The sequence below is a fragment of the Oncorhynchus keta genome, chromosome 14, assembly GCF_023373465.1.
Source record: "Oncorhynchus keta strain PuntledgeMale-10-30-2019 chromosome 14, Oket_V2, whole genome shotgun sequence".
NCBI classification, from domain to species: Eukaryota; Metazoa; Chordata; class Actinopteri; order Salmoniformes; family Salmonidae; genus Oncorhynchus; species Oncorhynchus keta.
Window position 1 is genome coordinate 62,321,333 of NC_068434.1, and position 12,610 is coordinate 62,333,942.

General features: G+C 47.2%; 1 protein-coding gene across 2 annotated transcripts in view; it reads left to right on the top strand.

The window, feature by feature from the left end:
• Window positions 1–12,610, top strand: part of LOC118394143 (A disintegrin and metalloproteinase with thrombospondin motifs 18-like) — a 49,193-nt gene that overhangs the window by 23,877 nt on the left and 12,706 nt on the right. For both annotated transcript variants that reach the window (XM_052462087.1, XM_052462088.1), the window contains 6 exons: window positions 3,293–3,465; window positions 4,990–5,120; window positions 5,250–5,373; window positions 6,131–6,375; window positions 10,272–10,392; window positions 10,993–11,119. In XM_052462087.1, coding sequence (XP_052318047.1) covers window positions 3,293–3,465; window positions 4,990–5,120; window positions 5,250–5,373; window positions 6,131–6,375; window positions 10,272–10,392; window positions 10,993–11,119 — 921 coding nt within the window. The remainder of the gene's footprint in view (window positions 1–3,292; window positions 3,466–4,989; window positions 5,121–5,249; window positions 5,374–6,130; window positions 6,376–10,271; window positions 10,393–10,992; window positions 11,120–12,610) is intronic.

The window sequence follows — 12,610 nt, forward strand, 5'->3', positions numbered from 1 at the left end:
TTGACAGTGTGTATCAGGTACCAAGGTAAGACCCAAGTGAAGACTGTGTGAAGTAACAATGTTTATTGTAAAAACAGGGGCAGGCAAACGACAGGTCAAGGCAGGCAGGGGTCGATAATCCAGAGCAGTGGCCAAGGTACAGGACGGCAGGCAGGCTCAGGTCAGACGGAGTGGTCAGCTGTGCAGGTACAGGTCAGGACAGGGCCAAAAACCAGGAGGACGAGAAAAATAGAAACTGGAAAAAGCAGGATCTGAGACACAAACCGCTGGTAGACTTGAAGAAACAAGACAAACTCACAACAGACATACAACACAGGTATAAATACACAGGGGATAATGGGGAAGATGGGCGACACCTGGAAGGGGGGTGGAGACAATCACAAAGCCAGGTGAAACAGATCAGGGCGTGACAGTGTGTGCAGCCTGTGACGCTATCAGGTTGCAGACCCCTGGGTTAATCGCAGCCTGGCATAGGGGAGGTTCAGTAGGCCCTGAGGGGAGAGGTCAGTAAGGCTCACTGGGGGCTCCGCACCACACAGAGGGGAGTGTGATCCAGCAGGCCTTTGATTCTGGTGGGAGTACTAGTGCGGAGTGACTGGGGAGGAAGCAGGGCAGCAAAGGTCCAGTGGTGGTTAGGGGTGGTCAGGAGCCTGAGAGAGATGACCCTGTGTAGTGGTGGTTAGGGGTGGTCAGGAGCCTGAGAGAGATGACCCTGTGTAGTGGTGGTTAGGGGTGGTCAGGAGCCTGAGAGAGATGACCCTGTGTAGTGGTGGTTAGGGGTGGTCAGGAGCCTGAGAGAGATGACCCTGTGTAGTGGTGGTTAGGGGTGGTCAGGAGCCTGAGAGAGATGACCCTGTGTAGGGGTGGTTAGGGGTGGTCAGGAGCCTGAGAGAGATGACCATGTGTAGTGGTGGTTAGGGGTGGTCAGGAGCCTGAGAGAGATGACCCTGTGTAGTGGTGGTTAGGGGTGGTCAGGAGCCTGAGAGAGATGACCCCGTGTAGTGGTGGTCGCCATGTGAGGGACAGGGGACAGGGGGAAGAGGGGGAAGGGAGAGAGCAGGTGACGACTAGCCAGACAGGATGACCTCTAGGCCACTGAAATTTGGACTCATAGCTGTCGCCATGAGATTTAATGTCCCTCTGGGATGCTGGAGGTACAGCATCTGTTGAGAGAGAGAGAGAGAGAGAGAGAGAGAGAGAGAGAGAGAGAGAGAGAGAGAGAGAGAGAGAGAGAGAGAGAGAGAGAAAAAAATTAAAAGGGTATAACAAGAAGTTCAACTTGGCTGGTACCCCCCGTATGCATGTGAGTGAGTAGTCAGCTATCCAACAAGTTTTGGGTGATTTTATTTGGCCACCCCAATTTTTCTGGAATTTAAATATATAAAACAATTGAATTGTTGGACATGAAAGACTATAAAAACAGCAGCAAATCAGCTCCAAGTGATTTACATGTTTGAAATCTGCTCCAAAGTATTAACACACATAATAGAGAGATGTATTTGATCGTATAAAAATGTAAGCAAGGTTTGAAATGATGTTTTAGTCAAATATTATATCTGTTTGGGCTTCTTGTAGTCAATTTGCCGTCTAGAAATGATTTGTAATTATGTTCCGGCCCCCTGACCATCCGCTCAATATTTTTGTTTGCCAGCGGCTGAATGTAGTTAATGATCCTTTACCTCGTCTCTCTGAATGAAACAAGTAGCACCCGAACCCCTGTTAGAACCCGACAACGTCTGGTTGTCTGCAGACCTCATAAGCAGTCTAACATATGGGCCTATATGTCTCCGTTCCTAAGCCCTAATAGGATCAGACTGGGAGCTCAGGCCCAGATCTCTGCACACAAAATGAGTGGTGTTCTGCAAACAGGAGGTTTACACAGACACCTTTAATAGAGCCTGTCATTCTGGGCCTTCCTAGCAGCTCTGGGACCAGAAAGAGGTTTGCCACCCAGGTTTTATGTGTGACAATCCACTGTTATCAGCCCGCGCATTTATCGGTGTATCGAGTGTTGACAGTAAAATAAATGATGGAATGTGTGCCGCTTTGTTGCTGAACATAATACACATATCATATTTTTGCTGTGTGTGGTTGGATAGGAATTAGTGGTTTGAGGTTTTATGCTTTACCACAAATAGTGTTTTTTAAAATTGTGTTTTTGCTTTGCTGTTTAATGTCTGAGCTGATGTTGTTGTTGTGTTAGCTTACATATTTGATCTGGGCAATGAAATCCAATAATATTTCCCAGAGCTTGTCTAGGTGACTATGACAAGTGTTGTGTTTATTTGTTTCTATTTCGGTTGACATTTTCAACCCAGACTGTCTACTAATGCACACACATCTACCCAGGGCTTTTGAAATGAAGACTTATTACTCAGTCACTTGAATGAATCATGGAAGACTTTCCTTCTCATTTAACAACACACTGATCCCCATGTGGGAACACGCAAGCACACACACACACACACACACACAAACACCGACATCCACACATTCACTTAGCTGTAAGTGAATGCTGGCTCTGCTCCAGCAGGAAGAGCCTAACGGAGATTCATTTGCTCTGAGGTTAGGCAGTGGAAGGCCTGCCCAAGAAGTGCACCGCTCCACTTTAAAACAGCCTATCAGGCTCACAACAGGGAAACGGTGTGAGTAGGTTCCACAGGAGGTTGGTGGCAGCGTAGTTGGGGAGGACGGGCTCGTGGTAAATGGCTGGAGGGGAATGAGTCGAATGGTATCAAATACATCGAACACGTGGTTTCCATGTGTCTGATGACATTCACTTCGTTCCAGCCATTATTAATGAGCCGTCCTCCCCTCAACAGCCTCCACTGGTAGGTTGTTCCTAAGAACAGAAGGCCTTTTCTATTAATGTGGCAGACTGGAGGTACTTGAGGCTGCTGTCTTCACAGGAGTGGTTGGGAACCTGGATGAAAACCCATTAACCTGAGTAGTAGTGTTGTTTTGAGGCTGTCATTGTATACTTTGTCTTAAATGTGATTTATTTAATTCTGCTTTGAAACTGTCAAAACAGGGCCCTGGAAATGTTGGCTTGAGTCCCCTTCTCATGCCACTGGACTATTTACATTGACCCCCCCCCCCATTGGTTTTGTACACTGCTGCTACTCACTGTTTATTATCTATCCATAGTCACCTTACCATTACCTGCATGCACAAATGACCTCAACAGGTTAGTTGAGGTAATTTGTGTTGAACACGAGGAGAAGAGAATGCCTGCCCTAAACTATGCCACATCTGTGTTGGGTATACATGTGTTAATTGTCTGTTGTTTTAGGCCACAACACAACGGGAAGTTTTGCCAGGGCTCCAGTCGTCTCAACCAGCTGTGTAACACAAAGCCGTGCCAGCCCAGCGGAGTGGACTTCCGTGCTCAGCAGTGTGCTGAGTACAACAGCAAACCCTTCAGGGGATGGTACTACAAATGGAAGCCCTACACCAAGGTGGAAGGTATGGCAACTATTTGTTCAATTCCCCCTGTAATTAGGAACAGAGTAAATGTTGAATGAGCAAATAGAGTCCATCTAGAATGCACCTCATTCAGCCAGATTTTTATAGATTCACTGTTTGTTAATACAGTACAGGCTTGTTAAAAAAAAGTGCATTTAATTAGCATTGCAGATTGATCAGAGCGTTATGTCCTGTTTCAACTCTCAAATTAGGATGACTTTTTGAATCTTTTGTGACAAACCTGGTGTACTAATTTGAATGTTGAAGCCAAAAATGTGCCTCGTGTGCACCATATCAATGTGTCAGTCTACTCTACATATGTATCAGTCTACTCATGCCTGGGAGGGCTGTGGATAACCGGTCAGTCTAATCTACATGAGAAACATGTAGGCACCTGCTCTCTCAGGGAGAAGGAATATATTATAAAGGAAGCCCTTAAGGCAGGTTTTACCTGTGTCTACAGCATACATACTGTATGAGTGAGAGAGAAGGGAGGGAGAGAGAGAGAGAGAGTTTGGCTGTCACCCCATTTACCTTAGTGAGACGCTGATTCATGAAGATGCAAGCAGCAGATCCCGAAAAGCCTCTTGGGGACTGAGTTGAATGGTCGCCTCGGTGATTGTAGAGTGGTTCCACACCGCTCGCCCTCCTCCCTCTCTCTCCCCCTGTGGAGGGACACTCCCTAAGGCCCAGCCCCCGGGGCAGCCTGTAGTGTCTGACCGTGGCACCATTTCAGAGGACAAGCCGAGGTATCAGGAGGTCTAACTGGGCTCTAAGCACCAAATCCAATAGACTTTATGAAATCAAGGGACTTGGCCTACGGAAGTGAATTACTAACATTAAATGTCAAATAGAAATGCTTCTGGAATGCATTCAGTGGTTCACATCCTCTGTAATGGAAGAGATTGACATTAAGACAAAACAGAAGGAATCTGAATAGTCCCAAAACTGAAGCTGGTCAGATAATGATGCCCCTGTGTCACTAGGCTGTTTCCATGCTGCTGGTAACACCCCTGTAATTAGACTATGACTGTGTGTTGTACAGAGAACCCGGAACCCATGTCTGGAACTCTGTGTGAGATCTGTGGAGAAGCTGCCCTCCCTGCATTCCTGTTTTATGGGCCCATTTGTAACAGCCTTTCAGGTCTGACGTATGGGAATTGTGCCAGAGGTCTGCTACTCCTTCAGTCCCCAGAGGGTCCGTACATTGCACTGCAATGGACATGCATCGTTAACACAATAGAACCCTGAATACACTATTCACCATTACTCCATCGATTGGCTCCTAGCTTGCCCTCATCAATTGGCGAGTACGGTTCCTTCATTACCATAGGCCTTTCCCAAGCCCCACATTGTAACATGGAGTGTACCAGTGACAGAGAGAGGCCATACGGAGGTTTGTGCTCTTTATGTAGTCCTGGAGACTCACACCTGGGAAGGAGGAATTGGTTAATGCACAGGTGCAGAGGAACCTCCATGATCTTGTTTATAACACCTGTTAAATCTTCTCTATGTCCTCTGCAGCTGAGGATATCTGCAAGTTGTACTGCATCGCCGAGGACTTTGACTTCTTCTTTGCCATGGCCAGCAAAGTCAAGGACGGGACATCCTGCTCAGACCACAGAGGGGACTTGTGCATCGAAGGAGTCTGTGAGGTAAAGTGCAGATTTGAGGAGCATGATGTACAGCAACTCATTAACTACATCTAAGTCTACTGAATGTGATGTAGGACCCAGGATGCCTTCTGTGTTGTCCAAGTTCCTTCTGTTTCTTCCATCTTGTAGCCGGTGGGTTGTGACCAGGTGCTGGGCTCTAAGGCAACTCTGGATGCCTGTGGAGTTTGTAGAGGGGACAACTCCACCTGCAAGTTCTTCAAAGGCCAGTACGTCCTCCAGCACAGAGCTAACGGTACGTCAAGCGGGAAGACTGGCGGGTCAATTTGATGCAGTGGGAGAGAGTGGGAGCTCTGTTGTCGGATATTTCTGGCACAGTGTCATTGGGGCAGAGTTATCTGAACATCACAGGATGAATTCTCTAGCAGATGCCACTGTGTGGGAGACGGTCCCTTCCTCCAGACCTCATACTATACTCTCACAACTGGCTAAGAGCAACCTTTCCAGATCACCGTCTGTGTGTATGTATGTGTGTCTGTGTGTGGCCCTTTAAGGGTCCAATAGACAAAGCTCTGTGACTGAACCGAAAAGTGACCGCTTGGCAGACCTAGATGTTGGGTCATGGAGCACAGGCTGGGGTTGCTTCTAATATAGTGGAAAGTTATTTATGTGGCCGCTTGCATGCGTCGTTACACCAGGGCAGCCGTATACTGCAGAGAGTTATAATGGTTTATGCTGTCTCAGTGAATTAAGCTTACTGTCTCACCTCTTTACTGAAAACACAGCACCATATGATCATGTTATATAAAACACTGTGTAATACAATGTACAAAGGTAAGATTAAAACCAGGGAAAGTTGTTAGTTGAAAGGTGTTTTCTGCACTGGTAATCTACTTTTGGGTTTGGTCTTGATGATAATTCATCCCAGTGAAATACTTGAATATACCCAGGACAGTGTAAGGAGTGTTGCCATGTTGTACGAAATAGGAATCTCTAACAAATCAATTTCCTGACTCTCCGAAGGTAAATGAGCTCTTTCTCTCCCTGTTCAGATTACTACGCAATGGTGACCATCCCACCTGGAGCGCGGAGCATCCTTGTTCAGGAGATGGAGATCTCCACCAGCTACCTGGCTGTGCGCACCCTGAAGAGGAAGTACTATCTGACAGGGGACTGGACAGTGGACTGGCCTGGAAAGTTCCAGTTCGGTGGGACGGTGTTTGACTATCAGCGCTCTTTCAACCACCCAGAGAGCCTGTACACGGCTGGACCCACTAATGAGACCCTGGTCTTTGAAGTAAGCTGCCCCTCCGTCCCCGTCTACCCTGACATCCGTTACCGAATTAGTGGTGACAGGGCCTTGGCACAGGGCTCGGACGCTCACCCAGATGAAAACAAGGCCGGGCTGTAGTGCAGGGTGGGCGGGAAAAAAGAGAAAACTCAACGAGTGGTTCAGGATGAATTGTGTCCTGATTCTGATGTCGTCGGGGCTTTCGTCTCTATAATCAAGAGGTCTGGGGTTCAAACAGATCGCCATGTGCTTTGAACTTCGAGGTTCGTGCACTTCATGCAAAAGAAAAAAAATCTGAAACCAGGCCAGCGGCTTTAACTTCAATAGAGTGGCATGGAGAGGTGTCAAGCATCTCAAAGCAGTGGCAGAGAGAGAGAGAGAGAGAGAGAGAGAGAGAGAGAGAGAGAGAGAGAGAGAGAGAGAGAGAGAGAGAGAGAGAGAGAGAGAGAGAGAGAGAGAGAGAGAGAGAGAGAGAGAGAGAGAGAGAGAGAGAGAGAGGAAGCCAGAGAAGGGAGAAAAAGTGGTCAATTAGGCTAAACGGGCCGTCGTGCTTCCATATTCACCATTAAGGTCAAAGTGGACACCTCACCTTATGTGTCACAGGCTCAAGTATGTGTTCCTATGATTTAGTGTTTTCCTTTTAAACACGTAAGGATGTAGACATAGCAGCTGGTTGGACACTGCATGCACAGTTTACACACCCGTAGGACATTCTTTTGTATTACCTGTCAGAGCAGAGGCCTAAGCTCTGAGGTAAAAGCAAGCCTTTACTTGTCGTCACTCACTGCTGCAACTGATGGTCGAAAAGAATAGAAATGAAGCTCCTGACAGTCGAATGAAAATAAGTGTTATTGATTGTCCTTGGAGAATAAGTGACTCTCAAGGTTGCTCATGCTTTAGTTTGTATATTTAAGAGTTAGGGTGTTGAGAGGTAGAGGATATATTCCCCAGATAGCTATGTAAACGGTGGCAAGCTTTTTTCACATGCCCTTTGAACTCTTAAAAACAGAGGGGGAAAACCAGGTGAGTTTGGAAAGTTTGGTCTGTTATCTATCCACCAAAGGCAAGGTGAAAGTAATGTAAAAGCTAGTTTGGACAAAGCCCTCGGCCTCGGGCTGCCTGTGAACTGAGAGCTGAAATTTAAATGGCGCCTATAAATATCTGAGAAATGCCATAGTAAAATCCCTGGAATGCCTTTCAGTAATTTTTGTCATTTTGCAGAAAGAGTGGATTTGACCATGTCGTTTCTAAATGTTTTTCTACATGTTTTTGTTAGCTTTACATCACCACACAAAGTTCAAATGGCCTGATTTGATGGACTTTAAAGTGCTTAGTGCTCCATTCTCAGTGTGGTAACAGCATGCTGCTCGCTGCACTGACGTGGTTTCTCCCATGTAGCCTGAGAGTCATGTGTCCACTAGTGCGGTTAGCAGTAGCAGGGTTAGCAGTAGCAGGTTGCTGATCTGCAGATGAGAGGACATTAATCTCTCTTAAGTATGTTCCGTAATTACAAAAAAGAAGAGAGGGACCCAGTTTAAAAGATTAAAATAATTCTGCAATTGAACTGTATAGATCTGAAGAGCTTGGGTCAGGGCACAGAGAGAGAGAGAGAGAGAGAGAGAGAGAGAGAGAGAGACTTAAATGCGTTCCAAATTATAAAGGTAGCAGAAAGGGAAAGAAACTGGGTTCCACTGAGCCTGGCAGATCTGTTATGCTGTCGTGGAAAACTAGAACAATGCTGATGGCTCTGAGACCCTGACTCGGCTAGAAACAATTCCTGAAAACAAATGTTGAAGAGTGGCGAGGGTAGACTCTGACCGTGTTCATGTATATAGCCTAATCCAGACAGGAGAATGGCAAGAAAAAGGCAGGGAGAAACGAGACACAACATATGGTGAGCTCTAGGGATGTTATTTGAATTGGAATAGGGATTATCCTCTGTATTGACAAAGTAGCAAAGTGTTTGGTGGGGTCACGTCAGTCGAGAGCAGAGGATTGTGGACAGGATTGTGGGCAGCAGGCAGGCATGTAGGTGATGCTGGGGAGTTGTAGCCATGTCTGCCACTCTGTAATTCATCATCATTTCCCCCTAAGCCTAATGAGCGCTACAGTGAAATGAATAATATACCCTGGTACTAAAATTTATTATTATTTTCATAGGCATTAATCTACCCTAGTCATGTGAGAATGGCAAAATGAGATGTTGTTAGATTGTTGGGTTTTTGTCTGTTTGAAACCACTGCGGCATATCAGAGAGAAGTCATGCACAGTGAATTCGGTTGAGGCTTGGATGGCGGTGGAGGTGGGGGGAGGGCATTTAGGGCTGTGGACTATCCCAGGCAGGCAGGGTTAGGGAGAGCTGTCTCGTGTTGTGTCTGATGTCAGGGCTCCAAATGGACAGGGGAGCCCCTGGGGCTGCGTTCTGGAACTTGTGTTTGCTGTGCAGTGCCAGCAGTAAATTTGGACCGGTCCTGGAAAGGCTAGTGTGAAAGGGTCCAATGGCACGGGTCCAGGGCAATATATTTAGCCTGGAAGCTCCGGGGGTTAGCTTAAAGCTTTATTAAGTTCATAGCTAAGTCAACATTTTCCACCTCACTTTCTCTTTCCACTAAACCCTCTCTGCAACGACTCCTCTGATAGCGCTTTAAATCCAATCCGCTTCTCACCGTACCGACTGCCGAGGTTCTCGGTTTCTGTTACCTGTTGTGGACTCACTGGAGAGTGCCTCGAGAGCCCGTACAGAGCAGTCTCATGTTCGTATGTCCTGCTTCACTGAGCTTTGGAGAGCGCATGTTTCAACATCTATCCGGATTGCACATAAAGTTCATATCGCTGACCGTGCCCACGGGACAGATGTACACTTATTTTATCTGATCCCAGTACATTGAACAGGAGGACCTTTCCTTCAGACATCTGATCCCAGTACAGATGTCTTCTCCATGTGTAAACCCCCTGCCTTTGCTCTAGTTGGACTACAATAGGTATAATCTACGGTGAGAGCTGATGCTGTTAGCATATTTAGCTTGTAAAAGTCTGAACCCCCTGTAGTAATTAAAGTGTGTGCGCTTGTGCGTGTGTGTGTGTGTGTGTGTGAGTGTGTGTGTGTGTGTGTGTGTGTGTGTGTGTGTGTGTGTGTGTGTGTGTGTGTGTGTGTGTGTGTGTCTTACTGGTTTACATACACAACAACATTTGAGACAAATGTTAGAGTTTGATATGAGAGACAATTACTTGTAATAGGTAAATAATTAGCTATTTACTTGCATGCCTGAATCAGTGTCACTGCTGCTGGGCATTGTCAACAAATCCATCAGTTTGGCGGTTTGAATATTGACCCCAAAATGTTTTGACCAAGTCTATGGGGAACAAAGCAGCCCTTCATTTTGAGAGAGAGCTTTCCACTCCATTAGAAGCAACCCCAGCCTGTGCTCCATAATCCAACATCTATGTCTGCCAAGCGGTCACTTTTCAGTTCAGTCACAGAGCTTTGTCTATTGGACCCTTACAAGGGCTACACACAGACACACACAAAGACTTGCACGCGCACATACATGCGCACGAACACACACACACACACACACACACACACACACACACACACACACACACACACACACACACACACACACACACACACACACACACACACACACACACACACACACACACACACACACACACACACACAGTTCCACAACACCATTGTCACCAAGTCACCAGTTTCCTGCCACTTCACTTGTCTTAGTTTTTCATTGTCATTCTCTATGGTTCATTGCTTGGAACCACTTCAGGGTATGCTTAGCCTTGTCTATTTTGGCAGGGAGGGAAATGACTGCTAACCACACTTGTGGAGGTGCTAATACAGATCCAATACCTCACTGTCATATTCTCCCTCTCTCCCTCAGATCCTGCTGCAGGGTAAGAACTCGGGTGTGGTGTGGGAGTACACCTTGCCCCGCAGTGAGAGGAAACCCAACTACACATGGGGAGTGGTTCGCTCTGACTGCTCGGCCCTGTGTGCTGGAGGTGAGCCCAGGATGAGAGAATTCCATGAGAGTGTGTGTGTGTGTGTGTGTGTGTGTGTGTGTGTGTGTGTGTGTGTGTGTGTGTGTGTGTGTGTGTGTGTGTGTGTGTGTGTGTGTGTGTGTGTGTGTGTGTGTGTGGTGCATTGGGCTAGCAGGAAGTGCATTCTGGCTCATCAAAAGCATCTTTGTAAGCAACAGTGAAAAGGTTGCACGGTCTCCCTTGGTCCTTTACAGACCTCCCTGAGTACTCTATCCTATTCACTCATCAATGTATGTCAGCGAATGTGTGTGTTTTTATATGTGAGCCTGGATCAGTGGCTCCCTTGCTCTATTCACTCTATCCCAGTAGGGAGGGTGAAAGCAGACATAGAGCTCTAGACAAGCTTAGAGCAGAGATCGCTATCTGCACCCAGTCACTATTTCGTTCATACTTTACTTTAGTTGTCAAGCCCCCCGTGTTGCTCAGACGGGAGAAGAGTGTGGGCTTTGTGTGTGACCTTTTCAGTGGTTGTAAAAGACAAGGCAAACTGATAGCAATGATGATGTCTGTCTGTCTGCCTCACTCTCCTTTTCGCTCTCTCTCTCTTTTTCTCTCTTTCAGGTCAGATCTCGACAAAAGCCATCTGTTTGCAAGATCAGCGGACCCAAGTCAACTCGACACAGTGCAACCCTCAGACCCGACCAGTGCTCAGCTCTCACCTGTGCAACACGCAGCCCTGCCCAGCCTAGTAATTAACCCTCTCTTTCTCAGTCTGTCTCTCTGTCTCTCTCTCTCATTCTGACAGACACATACCACAACCTCAGCCTACTGTCTGTGCTTTAGTTCCATTGGCGAGCTGCTGTGGCTTGGTCTGGGTTGCTGGTGTGGTCTCTTTGCTGCGGGCAGGGACCACTCAGCCTTCTCTCCCTGTCGCGTCCTGCTGGAGAGCCCCGTACGTTCCTTACCCAAGGCTCCGGCTCCCAAACCAAACGGGATTAACATACCCTCCAGACAGGGGCAGGCCGGCCTGGTTTTCCCAGCACTGGCCCCAGCTCAAAGCCACAGCTTCTGGACCAGGCCACAGGAGAGAGCTGCCCCAGCTCCACTCATGTTCAGTTTCACCCTGCCTGACCGTCTGAGTACTGCTCGCACTGTTAAGGTTCAGCACAGCGACAACTCTGAAGAAGACCTCCGCAGCCTCTCGTTTCTCCTCAATGAGTGGTCTTCACCACCGGAGACAAAGAATGAAGATGCTAGAAAAAGTCAGACAGAGATCACAGATTCAATTATTAGCCCATTATTAACAACTGTCTGCTAAATTGGGATCGTCAACAATTTTCTACAGCCACGACAGACCAGGGAAAGTAATTTCCAAACACTTTTCGGACAATTCGGGGAATTTATTTCAGACACCAACCATTGTCTTCAGATACTGGATGCAATTCTCAACTTTGCAAATAAAAGTTGGGATATTGAATGAATTTCACTTCGGCTCTGCTCCAGTGACAATCCATTCAGCTCCTATAGGACTGACTCGATTTACGATGCTCCATCTTCAAAGGAACAGCCATGAACCAGTCAGTAGAGAGACTCTTTGAGCCTGACACGCTGACAAAGAGATGACAAACGTCTCTCTCTCTCTCGCCACCCGCCTGTCATCCTCTCCTTGTTGTTGTCTGCCTGTGTTGTCTGATGTCCCACCCCTACACTCACGTTACAGTACAGCGTATATGAGTGATGGTGGTGGGCGAGGGGGAAATCAGGACCATACAACTGTTTCCTTAAAGAAACAATAATAACCAGTGCAGCTTTCCCTGTCAAAATCTTGACAAATCGTTCAATAACAGTGGGTAATTGAAACGACTCTAAGCCTGGTGGGAGTCAGTGAGTGCCTTTGGTGTGTGTGTTGTTGTGTCAGCGCAGTACTGTTGCATCTTGGGGAGTGCGTTGGTACATCATTCTATTCTACATCATTATCTCTCGAGACATGTTTGTAGGCCTGGTGCTAGACCACTTAAACCACTCACTTTCTTCTGTGTTCAGGGGACTATCGTCGTAAAAATGTGACAGGGGCACATACCACAGAGATCACCTTCTCTTCTTCTGTGGTATGTGCTGCGGTCACATTTTTACGACGTCACATTTCCACAGGCGGCTCCGTCACTGTATAGAAGAAGGCTAAGACCCGAGACTGTGCTGCCCGCCTGTCTCTGAGATGGTTAATAACCAGCCAGCGCGC